We start from the raw sequence: 15,494 nt of genomic DNA, 5'->3' as shown, positions 1-15,494 counted from the left end.
AGGCCAAGCAGGTGGCAGTCAGGGTGCTGGTGAAGGATGACCATAGACAGTACTGCCTAGAGGATGCCATCTCTGCTGTCCATATACCAGGCAGTATTGCCCTTTCAGGCAGGGTGACCAGGCAGGCAGGCGGTATATGAAGGGGTAATACTGGTGGTAGGCCTGGTATTCTGCAGACCATCTGCTTGTAAGTTACATATGACAAAAGCCTAGAAGAGTTCAGGTACAGAACACAACATTTCATTTGTTGGCGACAAAATGCAAATTAACATATTGCTGAATGCTGAGATTATAACAAAAGGGTGCAAAAATAATATCAAATTAATAGACATTCAAGTGAAATAAGAAGAACTGGTCTTTCCTTTTGTGGTGGCTTCCTATTTTAAAGTTTAGTCCCTGTACACACTTATATCTGCAGTTAGGCTTCATACACGTTCCCGTTTCAATGTCAATAAAATTATGCCCCCCCTGGAAAAATTTCTGCGGATGCCCATGCTTGAAGCAAGGAGACCGCTGCCCCCTTGACTTCAAGCATAACTAGAAAATAGCGAGGGCAGGGGATAAAAGAAAGTTTTCTGAGCTTTAGCCGCATCGGTCTTCAGGAAGAAAATTATCATCGGAAACACACTGCTGGCTACTGTCAGGTACTGCTGGTGGCTTGGGATGGTTTTTGGAGGTGACAGGTTCCCTTTAATAGATAATTTCTGAAAAATCACCCATAAGAAATAGCCTGGTGGCCAGGCTTATGGAAATAGCCGAGAGGGCCATTGCTCTGCTGTTTTTGTAACTCCCATTGTAGTGAATAGAAGATACACTAACAGCATAGCAGAACAGGCTACTCAACTTCCGTAACTCCCAGAGTTACAGACGCAGCGTAGCTTGTTCTGTTATGTTGCTTGTGTAGATCCCATTCATCAGAGGTGTAGCTAGGCTTTCCAGCACCCGGGACAAGGGTTCAGCATTGCGCTTCTCCCCACCCCACTCTTGCCACTGTAATTTACATAATGAACGAAGAGTTCAGCACTTTTTCAGCAGCATGATGCGTGGCCTGAGGAGGAGTTTATTTTTATCAATTAACAGAATGTAAACTGAATAAACAAAAGAAAAATCTAAATCAAATCAATTTTTGGTGTGACCGCTCTTTGCCATACAGCATTGATTCTTCTAGGTACACTTGCACACAGGTTTTGAACGAACTCAGCTGTCGCGGCTTGGAGGTTGTTTGCCGTGACACTTTCGCTGCGCATGCTGGTTGCCAGTGGCAATGTTCTGCTGTTTATGCATGTGTGCGCTTTCCCTTGGTGTTGAGAGCCTGAGGTCAGATTCACTTCAGCCTTTATTGTGGGGGCTGGATGCTAAACTTCTTTTTTGGGCATTTCCAGCTGCCCTGTCCTTGAGGGCCACCTTGTGGGGACATACTGTAACGATGGGGAGTGGGGAAAACTCCCCACCGTCCAAAGTCTGAAATTAAGGAAAGCCACTAGGCCTGGAAGCCAGGATAAGGGAGAAGGACACCTCCTATCACCACCCTCATCCTATCCCTGACCTCCTAACCGCATGAGCAAACCCAGATGGTAGGAGGACTCATGCACCGGAACCTGGGCCCTATCGATCCTTGCAATATGGAAGTCAGGAATAAGAGATGGACAAATTATCCATGACACAGATAAATCAGTCTCCCACAGGCCTAGTAACAAGGAGGAGACAGCAAGCAACAAAAGAACGGCAGGTAAGTGTCCTGTGGCCAGATGACCACAGACAACAGAACAACAAGATCACTTACCGGAAGCCACAGCTTGCTGGCTTGTAGTTCCCTTCCGGAGGTACAACAAACAGAACATGTCTAGCAACCATATGGGATTATCCACACCATAGACAAACCACACATAGAACAAACAACTAGACAAACATCAACCCATAAGTGCAGCACCAAACATAACAACAATGGGGAAGGCTAGACATAGGCAAGGACCTCAATGTCCCACAAGGTGGCCCCAAGCTGGACAGATGGAAAGGTCCAGGATGGCAGTATAACTCCAACTCCACCAGAAGCTGAAGTCAACTAAAACCTCAGGCTCCAAACACCAGTACTATAAGAGCCAAGGGGCCACACCCAGCTCCACCTTGCTCACACCTTAACCCCATAAACACAAGAAATGGGAAGGGAACCAGACATAAAGGGAAAGTGTCTAAACATGCTACAAACTACACGTTGCCACCAGCAAAAAGCATGCACGGCTAAAGTGTGACGGTCCACTACCACCAGACCATGACACAGCCGTGACATCAGCAGGGCAAACATACTGCTTCTGTTACTGCCAGACATTTCACATTTTGACTCATCAGTCCAGTGCACCTGCTGCAATTTTTTTTGCACCCAAGGTTCTATTTTTTAGTACATAGTGTAGTCACTTGGCTTTGTTTCCACTATGCATGAAAACATAAGAACAGGGGTGGGGAAAAATATTTGACTGTAACAGAAAGCAGTTTGTTCACCGAAGGGCTGGAGAGCAGTACAATAATGAGTGTCTGCAGGCAATAGTGAAGCGTGGTGGAGGTTCCTTGCAAGTTGGGGGTTGAATTTCAGCAATACCATCAGGAAGGCTTCTGATTGCAGCAGGGCAATGACCTCAAACAGTGTCATTAGGAACCATCATTAAGAAGGAAGAACAAGGGGTCTTGGAAGTGATGATATGGCCCCAAAGAGCCCTGATGTCAACATTATTGAGTCTGTCTAGTATTACATAATGAGACAGAAGGATCTGAACAAGCCTACAGTCACAGAAAATCTGTGGTTAGTTCTCCAATATGTCTGCAACAACCTCCCTGCAGAGTTCCTTTAAAAACTGTGTGCAAGTGTATCTAGAAGAATTTATGTTGTTTTGAAGGCACGGGCTGGTCACACCAAATTATTGATGGGATTTAGATTTTTATTTTGTTCATTCACTTGCATTTTGTTAACTGATCAAAATAAACTCTTAACACTATTTTGAAAGCATTGTAACTTAGCATTTTTCCCAAATCTGCCTAAAAACGTTACCTACCTGTAGTTCTATATTTCTAATCTTTGGTTTACAGAGATTATGATCTCTTGGCACCCCAATAAATTACAAACCGGATTCCCAAAAAGTTGGGACACTAAACAAATTGTGAATTAAAACAGAATGCAATGATGTGGAGATGGCAAATGTCAATATTTTATTTGTAATAGAACGTAGATGACAGATCAAACGTTTAATCTGAGTAAATGTACCATTTTAAAGGAAAAGTACGTTGATTCAAATTTTCACGGTGTCAACAAATCCCAAAAAGTTGGGACAAGTAGCAATAAGAGGCTGGAAAAAGTAAATTTGAGCACGACGAAGAGCTGGAAGACCAATTAACACTAATTAGGTCAATTGGCAACATGATTGGGTATAAAAAGAGCTTCTCAGTGTGGCAGTGTCTCCCAGAAGCCAAGATGGGTAGAGGATCACCAATTCCCACAATGTTGCGCAGAAAGATAGTGGAGCAATATCAGAAAGGTGTTACCCAGCGAAAAATTGCAAAGACTTTGCATCTATCATCATCAACTTTGCATAACATCATCCGAAGATTCAGAGAATCTGGAACAATCTCTGTGCGTAAGGGTCAAGGCCGTAAAACCATACTGGATGCCCGTGATCTCCGGGCCCTTAAACGACACTACACCACAAACAGGAATGCTACTGTAAAGGAAATCACAGAATGGGCTCAGGAATACTTCCAGAAACCATTGTCAGTGAACACAATCCACCGTGCCATCCGCCGTTGCCAGCTTAAACTCTACAGTGCAAAGAAGAAGCCATTTCTAAGCAAGATCCACAAGCTCAGGCGTTTTCACTGGGCCAGGGATCATTTAAAATGGAGTGTGGCAAAATGGAAGACTGTTCTGTGGTCAGATGAGTCACGATTCGAAGTTCTTTTTGGAAATCTGGGACGCCATGTCATCCGGACCAAAGAGGACAAGGACAACCCAAGTTGTTATCAACGCTCAGTTCAGAAGCCTGCATCTCTGATGGTATGGGGTTGCATGAGTGCGTGTGGCATGGGCAGCTTGCATGTCTGGAAAGGCACCATCAATGCAGAAAAATATATTGAGGTTCTAGAACAACATATGCTCCCATCCAGACGTCATCTCTTTCAGGGAAGACCCTGCATTTTTCAACAAGATAATGCCAGACCACATTCTGCATCAATCACAACATCATGGCTGCGTAGGAGAAGGATCCGGGTACTGAAATGGCCAGTCTGCAGTCCAGATCTTTCACCTATAGAGAACATTTGGCGCATCATAAAGAGGAAGGTGCAACAAAGAAGGCCCAAGACGATTGAACATTTAAAGGCCTGTATTAGACAAGAATGGGAGAGCATTCCTATTTCTAAACTTGAGAAACTGGTCTCCTCGGTCCCCAGACGTCTGTTGAGTGTTATAAGAAGAAGGGGAGATGCCACACAGTGGTGAAAATGGCCTTGTCCCAACTTTTTGGGGATTTGTTGACACCATGAAATTCTGATTCAACATATTTTTCCCTTAAAATGGTACATTTTCTCAGTTTAAACTTTTGTTCCGTGATTTATGTTCTATTCTGAATAAAATATTAGAAGTTGGCACCTCCACATCATTGCATTCAGTTTTTATTCACGATTTGTATAGTGTCCCAACTTTTTTGGAATCCGGTTTGTACTATACAATGAACCTACTGCTCTTTGCCTTGCATCTATACTGTATATCATTCTGCTGTAGTTACTGGTTACTCTTGTCCACTTTTGATGTGTGAATCCTCAACATATGACCTGTCTGGGTTCCTTGAAGACTATAGAAACACTTACATTTTATTAAAACAAAGAAGTTATTTTATCTTTTTTCCAGATTTATCCTGATGAGGACCATTTCTTCCTGTCAAAGGGCAGCCAGGAGCACCTGAGCCTGTCAATAGTGACCTACCTGCAGAGCTGCCTTCAGAGTGGAGGCATCAGACAGACAGAGGAGTAAGTGAGGACCCGGTGAGGCACACATAGAGCACAAGGTGTCGATACTACACAAGAAACCAGAATGAACATTGATGGGCGTATCTGCTGGAAACAATGGAAGACAAATAATCTTAACATTAATGAATGAACTTGTGACTCGACTACTGGCAGTGATTACCATTACCTCTCAGATGATTCCTAATTAAATCACTTATAAATTAATACAGAGACTAAAATCTTGAGCAGCTAACTTTACATAAAGCATCACATGGTGAATATCATTCATACAACCTTTCAAGTTGGCTATATACATAAGAAAGCCATTCAGCCTATATCTATGTCCCCTGACCTCCCTCCATAAAAATGTAAGCTCAGCTCATTAGGCATGCTTGTTTATTAAAATGGGGAGACACTTCTTGCAGTGGCCTATCTCCAAGCAGAACAATATCCAACATGCACAATCCTGTTTTTCTCCAAGAATGTGACATTGTGTGGACCCTATAAGTAGTCGATTGTCAATGGACTCCACCAACACAAGTATGAACAGCCTTACAATCTCGGGTCAACAGTACAAACCTTGCCTTGCTGGGAGCGCCACCGTTCTGAGGACCATGCTTATTTCAGCTTCATGGTGGGAACCTCCTGAAGGTGGGCAACCGCCTGCAGCACCTGTGTCTCCTCTGCTTGGACGAATGCCTGCCATCAAGGGTCCTCAAATGCAATGTCATGGACTCTGCTCCTGCCTACTCTGAAGCCTAAGGACACACTGGTGACTGCTTCAAAGTATTCACTGTGATTGGTTCTAAACCCCCGTTATTAGCTGTATTAATCAGTTGCTATGTTCTATACCTATAGAGAGCAGCAAAGTTCCCAATGTGTATGATATCTGGATGTTAACTAATTGATTTAATGGATATTTTTCTTCTTCTTTGTACATATGTAATTCTGCATGTACAGCATACAGTCCATCAACGATACATTTAATTTACACAGAGGAAACCTGTAATAAACTAAAGCCATACCTTGTACAAAGACCTATACCCTGTCTATGGTAAGCCACTTACCATAGTTGTCAATAGTTAGAAAGCTATAGACAATTTAAAGATGCCTTGTGATCAAAGAAAATAATGTATACTGCACAATCAATATGTAAAAGATGTACAAAATAGTACAGGTGAGTTGGAATAAGTTCAACATTAAGACAATTGGAGGAGATGAAAATGTTTCAGAATCCAATTTGCACCAGAAAACAGGCATATGTGATTTGCAACATATTTATTAAGTGTATTAAACAGTAACTAAACGTTTCAGTAAACTTTTAATATAATGTCCCTAATGCCCAAATAATAGTTTTTCTAATATAATTTATTCATGGGTTTTGTATTTTTATTACAGTTTTCCCTCCCTAAAGTGCACAATTCCCTGTGCGCCTAAAACGGACATTACGGTACACCGCTGACAGCTCAGTGGTGTACGGAGTACGGACTGGGAAGTTTATGAACGGGGCCGCAGGAGCAGTGCGTACGGGCAGGAGCGCATATTGCTGCTCCAGCCCGTGCCCCCCAGAAGTTTACTAACTCCTGGCATAGCACATGGGTACCCTGTAACCATGTGCTATGCCAGAATTAGCTGAGCGGAGCTGCTCCTGCTTCTGCCTGTTCCGCTAAGCTAAGAGCTGACATGCAGTTCTCTTAGCTAAGCGGAGCAGGCAGAAGCAGAACCCGCTCCGCTCAGATAATTCATACATAGCACATGGGTACAGGGTACCCATGTGCTATGCCAGGAGTTAGTGAACCTCCTGGGGGCACAAGCAGGAGCAGCAATATGCGCTCCTGCCCGTACGCACTGCTGCTGTGGCCCCATTCATAAAGTGCCTACAGCCTGTACTCCGTACACCGCTGAGCAGTCAGCGGTGTACCGTAATGTCAATTTTAAACGCACAGGGAATGGTGTGCTTTAGGTAGGGAAAAGTCTAATAAAAATACATAATCCATTAATAAAATATATTAGAAAAACTATTATTAGGGCATTAGGGACATCATATAAAAATTTTACTCAAAAGTTTAGTTACTCTTTAAATGTTTCTACTGCCTATGTCTGAGTTATACGGCAATGGGTGGGGCCTGGCATAAAAGGGTTGTGGCTTAGGATGTGCCAAAACTTAGGTGTACAGACTAGACAGTCTAAGGATATGACAGATGCAGTGGTGTAGCGTGGGTTGCAAGCACCCGGGGCAAGCCAAAAATTGCGCCCCGCCTCTGGGCACGCACTTTTTAACAGATAATGTAGTAGATGTCACCTGCAGTCCTATGTAACACCACAGATAACACGGTGATAACTCTCTGAGTACAGATAATGTAGTAGAAGTCACCTGCAGTCCTATGTAACACCACAGATAACACAGTGATAACTCTCTGAGTACAGATCATGTAGTAGATGTCACCTGCAGTCCTATGTAACACCACGGATAACAGTGATAGCTCTCTGAGTACAGATAATGTAGTAGATGTCACCTGCAGTCCTATGTAACACCACGGATAAGGCCTCTTTCACACTTGCGTTGTCCGGATCCGGCGTGTACTCCACTTGCCGAGGGTACACGCCGGATCCGGAAAAACGCAAGTGTACTGAAAGCATTTGAAGACGGATCCGTCTTCAAAATGCGTTCAGTGTTACTATGGCAGCCAGGCTATTAAAGTCCTGGTTGCCATAGTAGTAGTGGGGAGCGGGGGAGCAGTATACTTACAGTCCGCGCGGCTCCCGGGGCGCTCCAGAATGACGTCAGAGCGCCCCATGCGCATGGATGACGTGCCATGCGATCACGTCATCCATGCGCCTGGGGCGCCCTGACGTCACTCTGGAGCGCCCCGGGAGCCGCACGGACGGTAAGTATGCTGCTCCCCCGCTCCCCGCTCCCCGCTCCACTTTACCATGGCTGCCAGGACTTTAGCGTCCCGGCAGCCATGGTAACCATTGAGAAAAAGCTAAACGTCGTATCCGCCAATGCGCCGAAACGACGTTTAGCTTAAGGCCGGATCCGGATCAATGCCTTTCAATGGGCATTAATTCCGGATCCGGCCTTGCGGCAAGTGTTCAGGATTTTTGGCCGGAGCAAAAAGCGCAGCATGCTGCGGTATTTTCTCCGGCCAAAAAACGTTCCGTTCCGGAACTGAAGACATCCTGATGCATCCTGAACGGATTTCACTCCATTCAGAATGCATTAGGATAATCCTGATCAGGATTCTTCCGGCATAGAGCCCCGACGACGGAACTCTATGCCGGAAGACAAGAACGCAAGTGTGAAAGAGCCCTAACAGTGATAGCTCTCTGAGTACAGATAATGTAGTAGATGTCACCTGCAGTCCTATGTAACACCACAGATAACACAGTGATAACTCTCTGATTACAGATCATGTAGTAGATGTCACCTGCAGTCCTATGTAACACCACAGATAACACAGTGATAACTCTCTGAGTACAGATAATGTAGTAGATGGGTGTGAGGCCCCAGAATTCAGAACACGCACAGTATGACCTGAAGTCTGGGGCCAGGATGCCGCAGGGAGGGCCAAATTCTCAATCTCCTCCCCCAACCCTACCGTGAAACAGATATGTGCATGGACATTATTATATACAGTAGAATACAGCACCATACCTGTTACATCCAGTGACATCTCCTGTGATGTAGACTTTCCTCAATGTCTTCATTCAGCGATAAGACCGCCATGATACCTTCTTTCAGCCGCGTCTCGTCTCTGCAGAGTTACACAGATTTTTTTTTAGGTTCCTCACTTTACTATCATCCTCTCCTTCGTGGTGTCTCAACACTGTCATCCACTGTCATTTTACTTTGAACTGGCAACAAAGTAGCAAAAGTACTGATATGGTCAAGAAACAGAAATCGCAACTACTACAATGCGCACATTCAGATTCTTAGGAGCATAATCAGTGTTACAACTGCTATCACAACAGCAATGTTGTATGGGGGAATACTACCGAGTGTGCGGTGCTAACGTTAAATAAATAAATGCCCCAAAAATATCAGCATACATTCATGTCAGTTACGAGGATGAATATTATTGCAAGCAAACCAATTAGGCAATAAGGACATGGGGGGGGATTCATTAACCCTTGTACAATTAGCATGATACCCAAGGGAAAAGTGTGTTCATATTGACAAGGCGCATATCGTGGATCGTACATAACCCGCAAGGCCTTTATATTGTCTCAAATGAAACACACATAAGAGATATGATCATTCAGAACGTACTGTACGAAGCCTAAAGGTCCATTGCGCCTCCTTTTGAAGTAACTTTTTATCAAAACCTCCCCCTCTTGGGGATCTCCTGACCACCTCTAAGCCTTGAAACCTTACTGCCTCTGTGCTGCTGTTATGACTAGTGGCCACATGCCGTGCAATCGGGGTGTCAGAACCTTTGCGAATGTCATTTAGATGCTCCCCTATGGATCATAGTGTGATCCACACCCCTGTTCCACCACAGGTGAGACCAGCTGGAGGTACTCAGGTTGGCATAAAGCACCTCCGAGGGTGTCAGTAAGGGGGGAGTGTGTAACCCATGGACAGAGGCCTGGAGGCTTTGCGAATGTGGTTTCAGCTGGGCAAGGCTGAGGGACCACGAGGCTGGGGATAGCCTAGACTAACTTTGTTACAGCCTGGAAGTGACCTGGACTACTGGCTAAGAAAGCCGCACCTGAAACAGTGTGTGAACTGTGATGTATACTTTAGGTTGTCAGGTTATTATATGTTTAGTTAGAGCCCAGCCGGGCAGGGGTTTGTTTTGTATTATGTTTTGTTTTTGCTGAGGTGCCAAATAAAAGAAATGTTTGGACCTTAAAACTTGGTGTCTGTGAAGACGTGTGTGAATGACCCCCGGAGAAGAGCTAACCCCCCACACCCCATACAACATTGCTGTTGTAATAGCAGTTGTAACACTGATTATGCTCCTAAGGCTTTTTCTCAGTATGCTAAGCAGAGGCTTCCGCCTAAGAGTGATCCGGGTGACGTCACTGGCACTAATGGGCCATCTTTAGCACTGCCCTAGCCTGTAAAACAGCCTAGGGCAGTGCTAAAGACCGCTCATTTGTGCCAGTGACATCACCGGGCTCACTGCCAGGCAGAAGTCTCCACCTAGCATACCTATATGAAGCTTGGTATGTCACCGGTAGTAAAGAAAAAGCTCTTGCCCTGTGCAATGCAAGAAATGTTCTGATGCTCCATTCATACATGGTAAATAAGTGGAAGGGAGCTTATGTCTGGGTTCAGCTATGAACCCAGACACCCCCTTTAATTTTATATTCAAGCTCATTAAAAGAAATCAGTTATGCCATTTACTTACATATTATGGTGCCACCTGGTGTATATATATTATATGCACAAACTACATTGTCTGAAGATTGGCACCACTAACATCATAATGGACCATAAGTGCTACAAGCATATAAACAATCAAGTACAATAACCCAAAGAAAAAGAATACATGCCAAAATAAGGTGCGCACCATGGACAAAATACAAACCAATAGAAGCTTTATTGACATGCAAAAAAAAAAAAAAAAACTCTATGAGATTTACTGGGTGTCCTCAATATAATCAGTGGTATAGAGAACCACCCACCACAGCGCCGACCATAATAGATTAAATAATATGACGAAACAATAATTGGAGACACCAACCAATGCAATTTATAAAAAATATGTACCTAGAAAAGACAATCAAGGACAAGATAAGGCAGTTATTGCGTAAAGAGTCCATGTAACACGTGTATAAATATCAGGTAACTACTAATTTCTAAATACCAAAAATATGACATCACATGCATGATGTGCAAATATAGGGTCACCTGAGTCTTCAGAAAACTTTTGATGTGTCAGATAGACATATTAAAAGTTTCGATCGGTGAGTGTCTGAGTGCTGAGACCTGCGAGAACTGATCGCTGGAGAAGAGGAAGTAAAACGGAGTCAATAGAAAGTGTATGAGTTTGTTTCAATTCTGTCTCATGCAACAACAGGAAGCACAATAGGCAAGCGCTTCTCTCTCCTCTTTCTAGCAACTGGGGGGAGATCTCAGCAGCCAGACCCCCAACCAATCAAAACTTTTGATACCTCTTTATGACATTTCAAAATTTTTCGGAAAACTCAGTAAACCTTTAGGTAAACCAGGTGTAGTGAGGGGGGACCAGAGCGAGAGATGTCCTAGTTGCTAAACTGCAAGGGGGTCCTTACAGTCAATGGCATTCACGCTGTTGCAGACAGCGAGCTATGTGCTTCACATCATTGCCATATAGTGAATGATTCACTGACTGACGATAGCAGTATGTTCGCAATACAGTGTCTGCAACTAAGTGAAGACAAAAGTGTTTGTAGAGCAGCCCCCCCCCCCCCCCTCGCAGACATAAATGGCCACACCGGTAAGATGGATTTTTCTGCGACTGTCGCGTCGCAGTCGCAACATGTCGCATGTTGCAGTGCGACACCATAGACTGCCATTATAAAAATTGTCGCGCGACATTGGTGCAACAAAATGTCGCACGACAACTGTTGCGCCCTATCTGTCGCGCGACAAATGTCGTCGTGTAGACCTAGCCTAATGCAACAGCCGAGCTGCTGCTTCGTCTAGCAGACCTGACAATCACGCGTTCGCAGGGCGTCTCGGAAGCAGAACAGAGCTGCTGTGTCGTAACAGACCCTGGTCAGCTATGCCTGTGTTAAAAGGCCTGTGTCCACAGATTAGGGGATGCGATAATTGGCTTAACCAAGGCACTGGCAAACCACCCTGATACAGTAACAAACCGCATATGCAAGAACAATAAGCTGTTTGTTGTGGGACGAGTTGTATTTATTGGGGATTACTGCCAGTTGGTGCTATATTGTATGGACAAAGTATTAGTACACACCTCTTAATAATTGAATTCAGGTGTTTAATTCAGTCCCATTTCCACAGTGAATAAAATAAATTGCTAGCCATGCAGTCTGACTTTACAAACATTTGTTACAGATGAGTCGTTCTAAAGGCATCAAAAAAATCCAGTGTGATGCTGTAATGTCACCATTGCAAAAAGTCAGTTCATGACATTTCTTCCTTCCTAGATATTCCACTGATGATTATTATTGCAAAGTGGAAGCATTTAGGAACCACAGCAACTCAGCAACAAAGTGGAGACCACGCAAATTTACAGAGCGGGATAACTAAATGCCAAGGCACATATGGGGGTCATTTATCCCTGCGCTAGATGAGCAAAAGCCTCTAAAACAGGATCAATATCAGTAGTAAATGCGACTTTAAAAAAAAGACTGTCTGAAACAGTATTTTTTAGACTAAAAACAGACACACTTTAGTAAATGTGCCCCATTGGCTTTTCTCCAGGAAGTCCACAATCTGAAAACTTGCTGTCCAAACCAGACTCCTGCTTTATTGCCTCCGTATACAGCGCATCATTGGACATGTATGAGGATGAGTTGCAGGGAGATCTTGGAAGTAAATACGAAAGCAGAAAATTTATATTAACCACCTACTGGGAAAAGTAGTTAACTGTTCTGCTGGAGCTGCGTTCGGGCAGAAAGTGGAGGGGGGAGGGCTGCTTTAGATGCTGATATCTCCTGGCATTCCAGGCTTCCATACAAGACCAAAATGACAGCATTATTCCAAGCAACAGAGAAGATATTACTGTTAGAAATCGAGTCAGGAATACTTGCGGGTAAAACCTGCTTTCACTTTCAGCTGCATTCACAGCATCCCGATTTCTATCAATAATATCTTCCCCTGTACTGAACATATTGCTGTCATTCAGTAGTGTCTGAAAGCTTGGAATGTCAGTTTTCATACAATACAAACCCCATATCTCTAGCTGGTACCAAACCAGGGATATGAGCAGCTAAAGCAGCTGCCCCCTCCCCCTGTCAATGTGTAAGGCCTCGTTCACACTTCAGTGTTTGGTCAGTGATTTCCATCAGTGATTTGTGAGCCAAAACCAGGTGCAACTCTAAACACAGAACAGTAGCAGATCTTTCCCTTCTACCTCATGTCTGTGGAGGCTCCACTTCTGGTTTTGGCTCACAAATCACTGATGGAAATCACTGACCAAACACTGAAGTGTGAACGAGGCCTAAGAGAATGAGGTAGCAGCTGCAGAGCTAACAGGCTGGAGGAGGAAAGGAAAAATAAAAAAAAACTAATATAGACTTGTGACATCATCATTGCAATGACCCACATAATAAAATTATAGTTATTTTTACCACACAGTAAACGTCGTAAACAAAATATTGTAAAAATTACAGTTTTTTAATCTTTCCTTATAAAAATAAAATAATAAAAGTTATTTAATACAAAATATATACCCCAAAATGGTTGCTAAAAAAAACTACAACAGAAACATTTTAAAGAAAATTTTTAAAAGTTATGACTGCTAGAACACAAAGGAGGAAAATATTATTGGTCCTTAAGGCTAAAATTAATGATGTCACTAAGGGGTTAAAAATGCAATAGTGTACCCTGAGTTGTGCGCCAACAAGATTTACTGCAGACACACATTAAAAGTCTACAATAAAAAAGTGACATTTTTGGGAGGGTTTTTCCAATTTTAACATAACTGTTAGCAGGTTAAAGGGGTTGTCTCGCTTTAACAAATAGCATTTATCATGTAGAAAAAATTAAAGGGGTTGTCCGAGTTATGAAAAAAAAAAATATAGCACTGTAAATCTGATGGGCAACAATATACAGTCAGGTCCATAAATATTGGGACATCAACACAATTCTAACATTTTTGGCTCTATACACCACCACAATGGATTTGAAATGAAATGAACAAGATGTGCTTTACCTGCAGACTGTCAGCTTTAATTTGAGGGTATTTACATCCAAATCAGGTGAACAGTGTAGGAATTACAACAGTTTTCATATGTGCCTCCCGCTTGTTAAGGGACCAAAAGTAATGGGACAATTCTCAGCTGTTCCATTCTCAACACTTCTCAGCTGTTCCATGGCCAGGTGTGTGTTATTTCCTCATTATCCCAATTACAATGAGCAGATAAAAGGTCCAGAGTTCATTTCAAGTGTGCTATTTGCATTTGGAATCTGTTGCTGTCAACTCTCAAGATGAGATCCAAAGAGCTGTCACTATCAGTGAAGCAAGCCATCATTAGGCTGAAAAAACTAAACAAACCCATCAGAGAGATGGAAAAAACATTAGGCGTGGCCAAAACAACTGTTTGGAACATTCCTAAAAAGAAGGAACGCGGTCACATTTGGTGAGTTTGATAAGGAAGGTTTGGGAAAAGGTTAAGCAGTTGAGGGGTGCAGTTGGAACTACGGTACTTACACCTTTATGGAATAATCGCAATGTACCTGAATTCTTACATCTCAGAGGATTTACCAAACAATGGCGGGATAGGGGTGTGAAATTTGGGGATATAATGGAGAAAGAGGGACTAAAAACGTTCGATAAACTACAGGAGGAGTACGGTATACCCAACCATTGCTTTTACCAGTTTTTACAGATAAGGCACGCATTTACTGAGATGTGTAGGAATGACAATACCAGGATACATAAAGACGCAGCTTTAGGTTTAATAGTGGAGAAAGGGGATAAAAAAGGGATTATTTCATTGATATACCAAATGTTACTGTATAAATATCTGGAAGCGTTTCCTCTTTCTAGAATTAAGGGGTGGGAAAAAGATATAGGGGAAATATCTCAGGATCAGTGGGAGGATATATTGGAAGCCATACCGACAATTTCATTGAGTGAAGGTGGGAGGTTGTCTCAACTTTTCATTATTCACAGAGTCTATAAAACACCAGTCTTTTTACACCGCATTGGCATCAGAGCAGATGCAAAGTGTCCACGATGTCAGGCAGAATCGGCGGATCTACTGCATATGCTGTGGCAATGTTCACGACTAGATGGCTTCTGGTCAGACGTGTTGGCAATGATTCAGGATATCTTCTCACTGCGAATACCTAGGGAACCAAAAGTGTGTGTCTTGGGATATGTGGCAGATATTGGGAAAGAGGGGACAGACAGAATTGTAGCGAGTAGACTATTGTATGGGGCAAGAAAGTTGATTGCCTTACATTGGATTCAGTCAAGCCCTCCAGTTATTGAGGAATTTAGAAGGAAAGTAAACACAATGTTAGCTTATGAGAAAATGGTGTTTAAGAAGAGAGGATGTCCGCAAAAATGAGAAAAATTGTGGGGTCGTTGGAGGTCTAGAACTGAATAAAATAGGTGAAGTACATTGAGTGCTGAAGTGGGAGTTGGAGGGGTGGGGGGGGGGGTGGGAAGGGTATGTTGCGGTTACACTGTCATTGTATGGTTGCCTGCTGTATCATAATCATCAGTGGTATTAATTTGTATGTCAAAATATCAGACATGATACGCTTATATTTATAACAATGTTACATTGTTGTATTTTATTACAATAAAAATGATCTGATTTAAAAAAAAAAAGAAGGAACGCACCGGTGAGCTCAGCAACACCAAAAG

General features: G+C 43.1%; 1 protein-coding gene across 1 annotated transcript in view; it reads left to right on the top strand.

Annotated features, from left to right (window-relative positions):
* The window catches only part of LOC122932239 (inactive dipeptidyl peptidase 10-like), a 176,034-nt gene extending 170,530 nt beyond the window's left edge, over nucleotides 1-5,504 (top strand). Inside the window, exon 25 of the mRNA XM_044286533.1 lies at nucleotides 4,892-5,504. Coding sequence (XP_044142468.1) covers nucleotides 4,892-5,014 — 123 coding nt within the window. The 3' untranslated portion in view covers nucleotides 5,015-5,504. The remainder of the gene's footprint in view (nucleotides 1-4,891) is intronic.
* Nucleotides 5,505-15,494: the final 9,990 nt, after the last annotated feature.

Source organism: Bufo gargarizans, chromosome 3 (genome assembly GCF_014858855.1).
Source record: "Bufo gargarizans isolate SCDJY-AF-19 chromosome 3, ASM1485885v1, whole genome shotgun sequence".
Taxonomy (NCBI): domain Eukaryota; kingdom Metazoa; phylum Chordata; class Amphibia; order Anura; family Bufonidae; genus Bufo; species Bufo gargarizans.
This window is presented reverse-complemented; position numbering and strand designations above follow the sequence as displayed.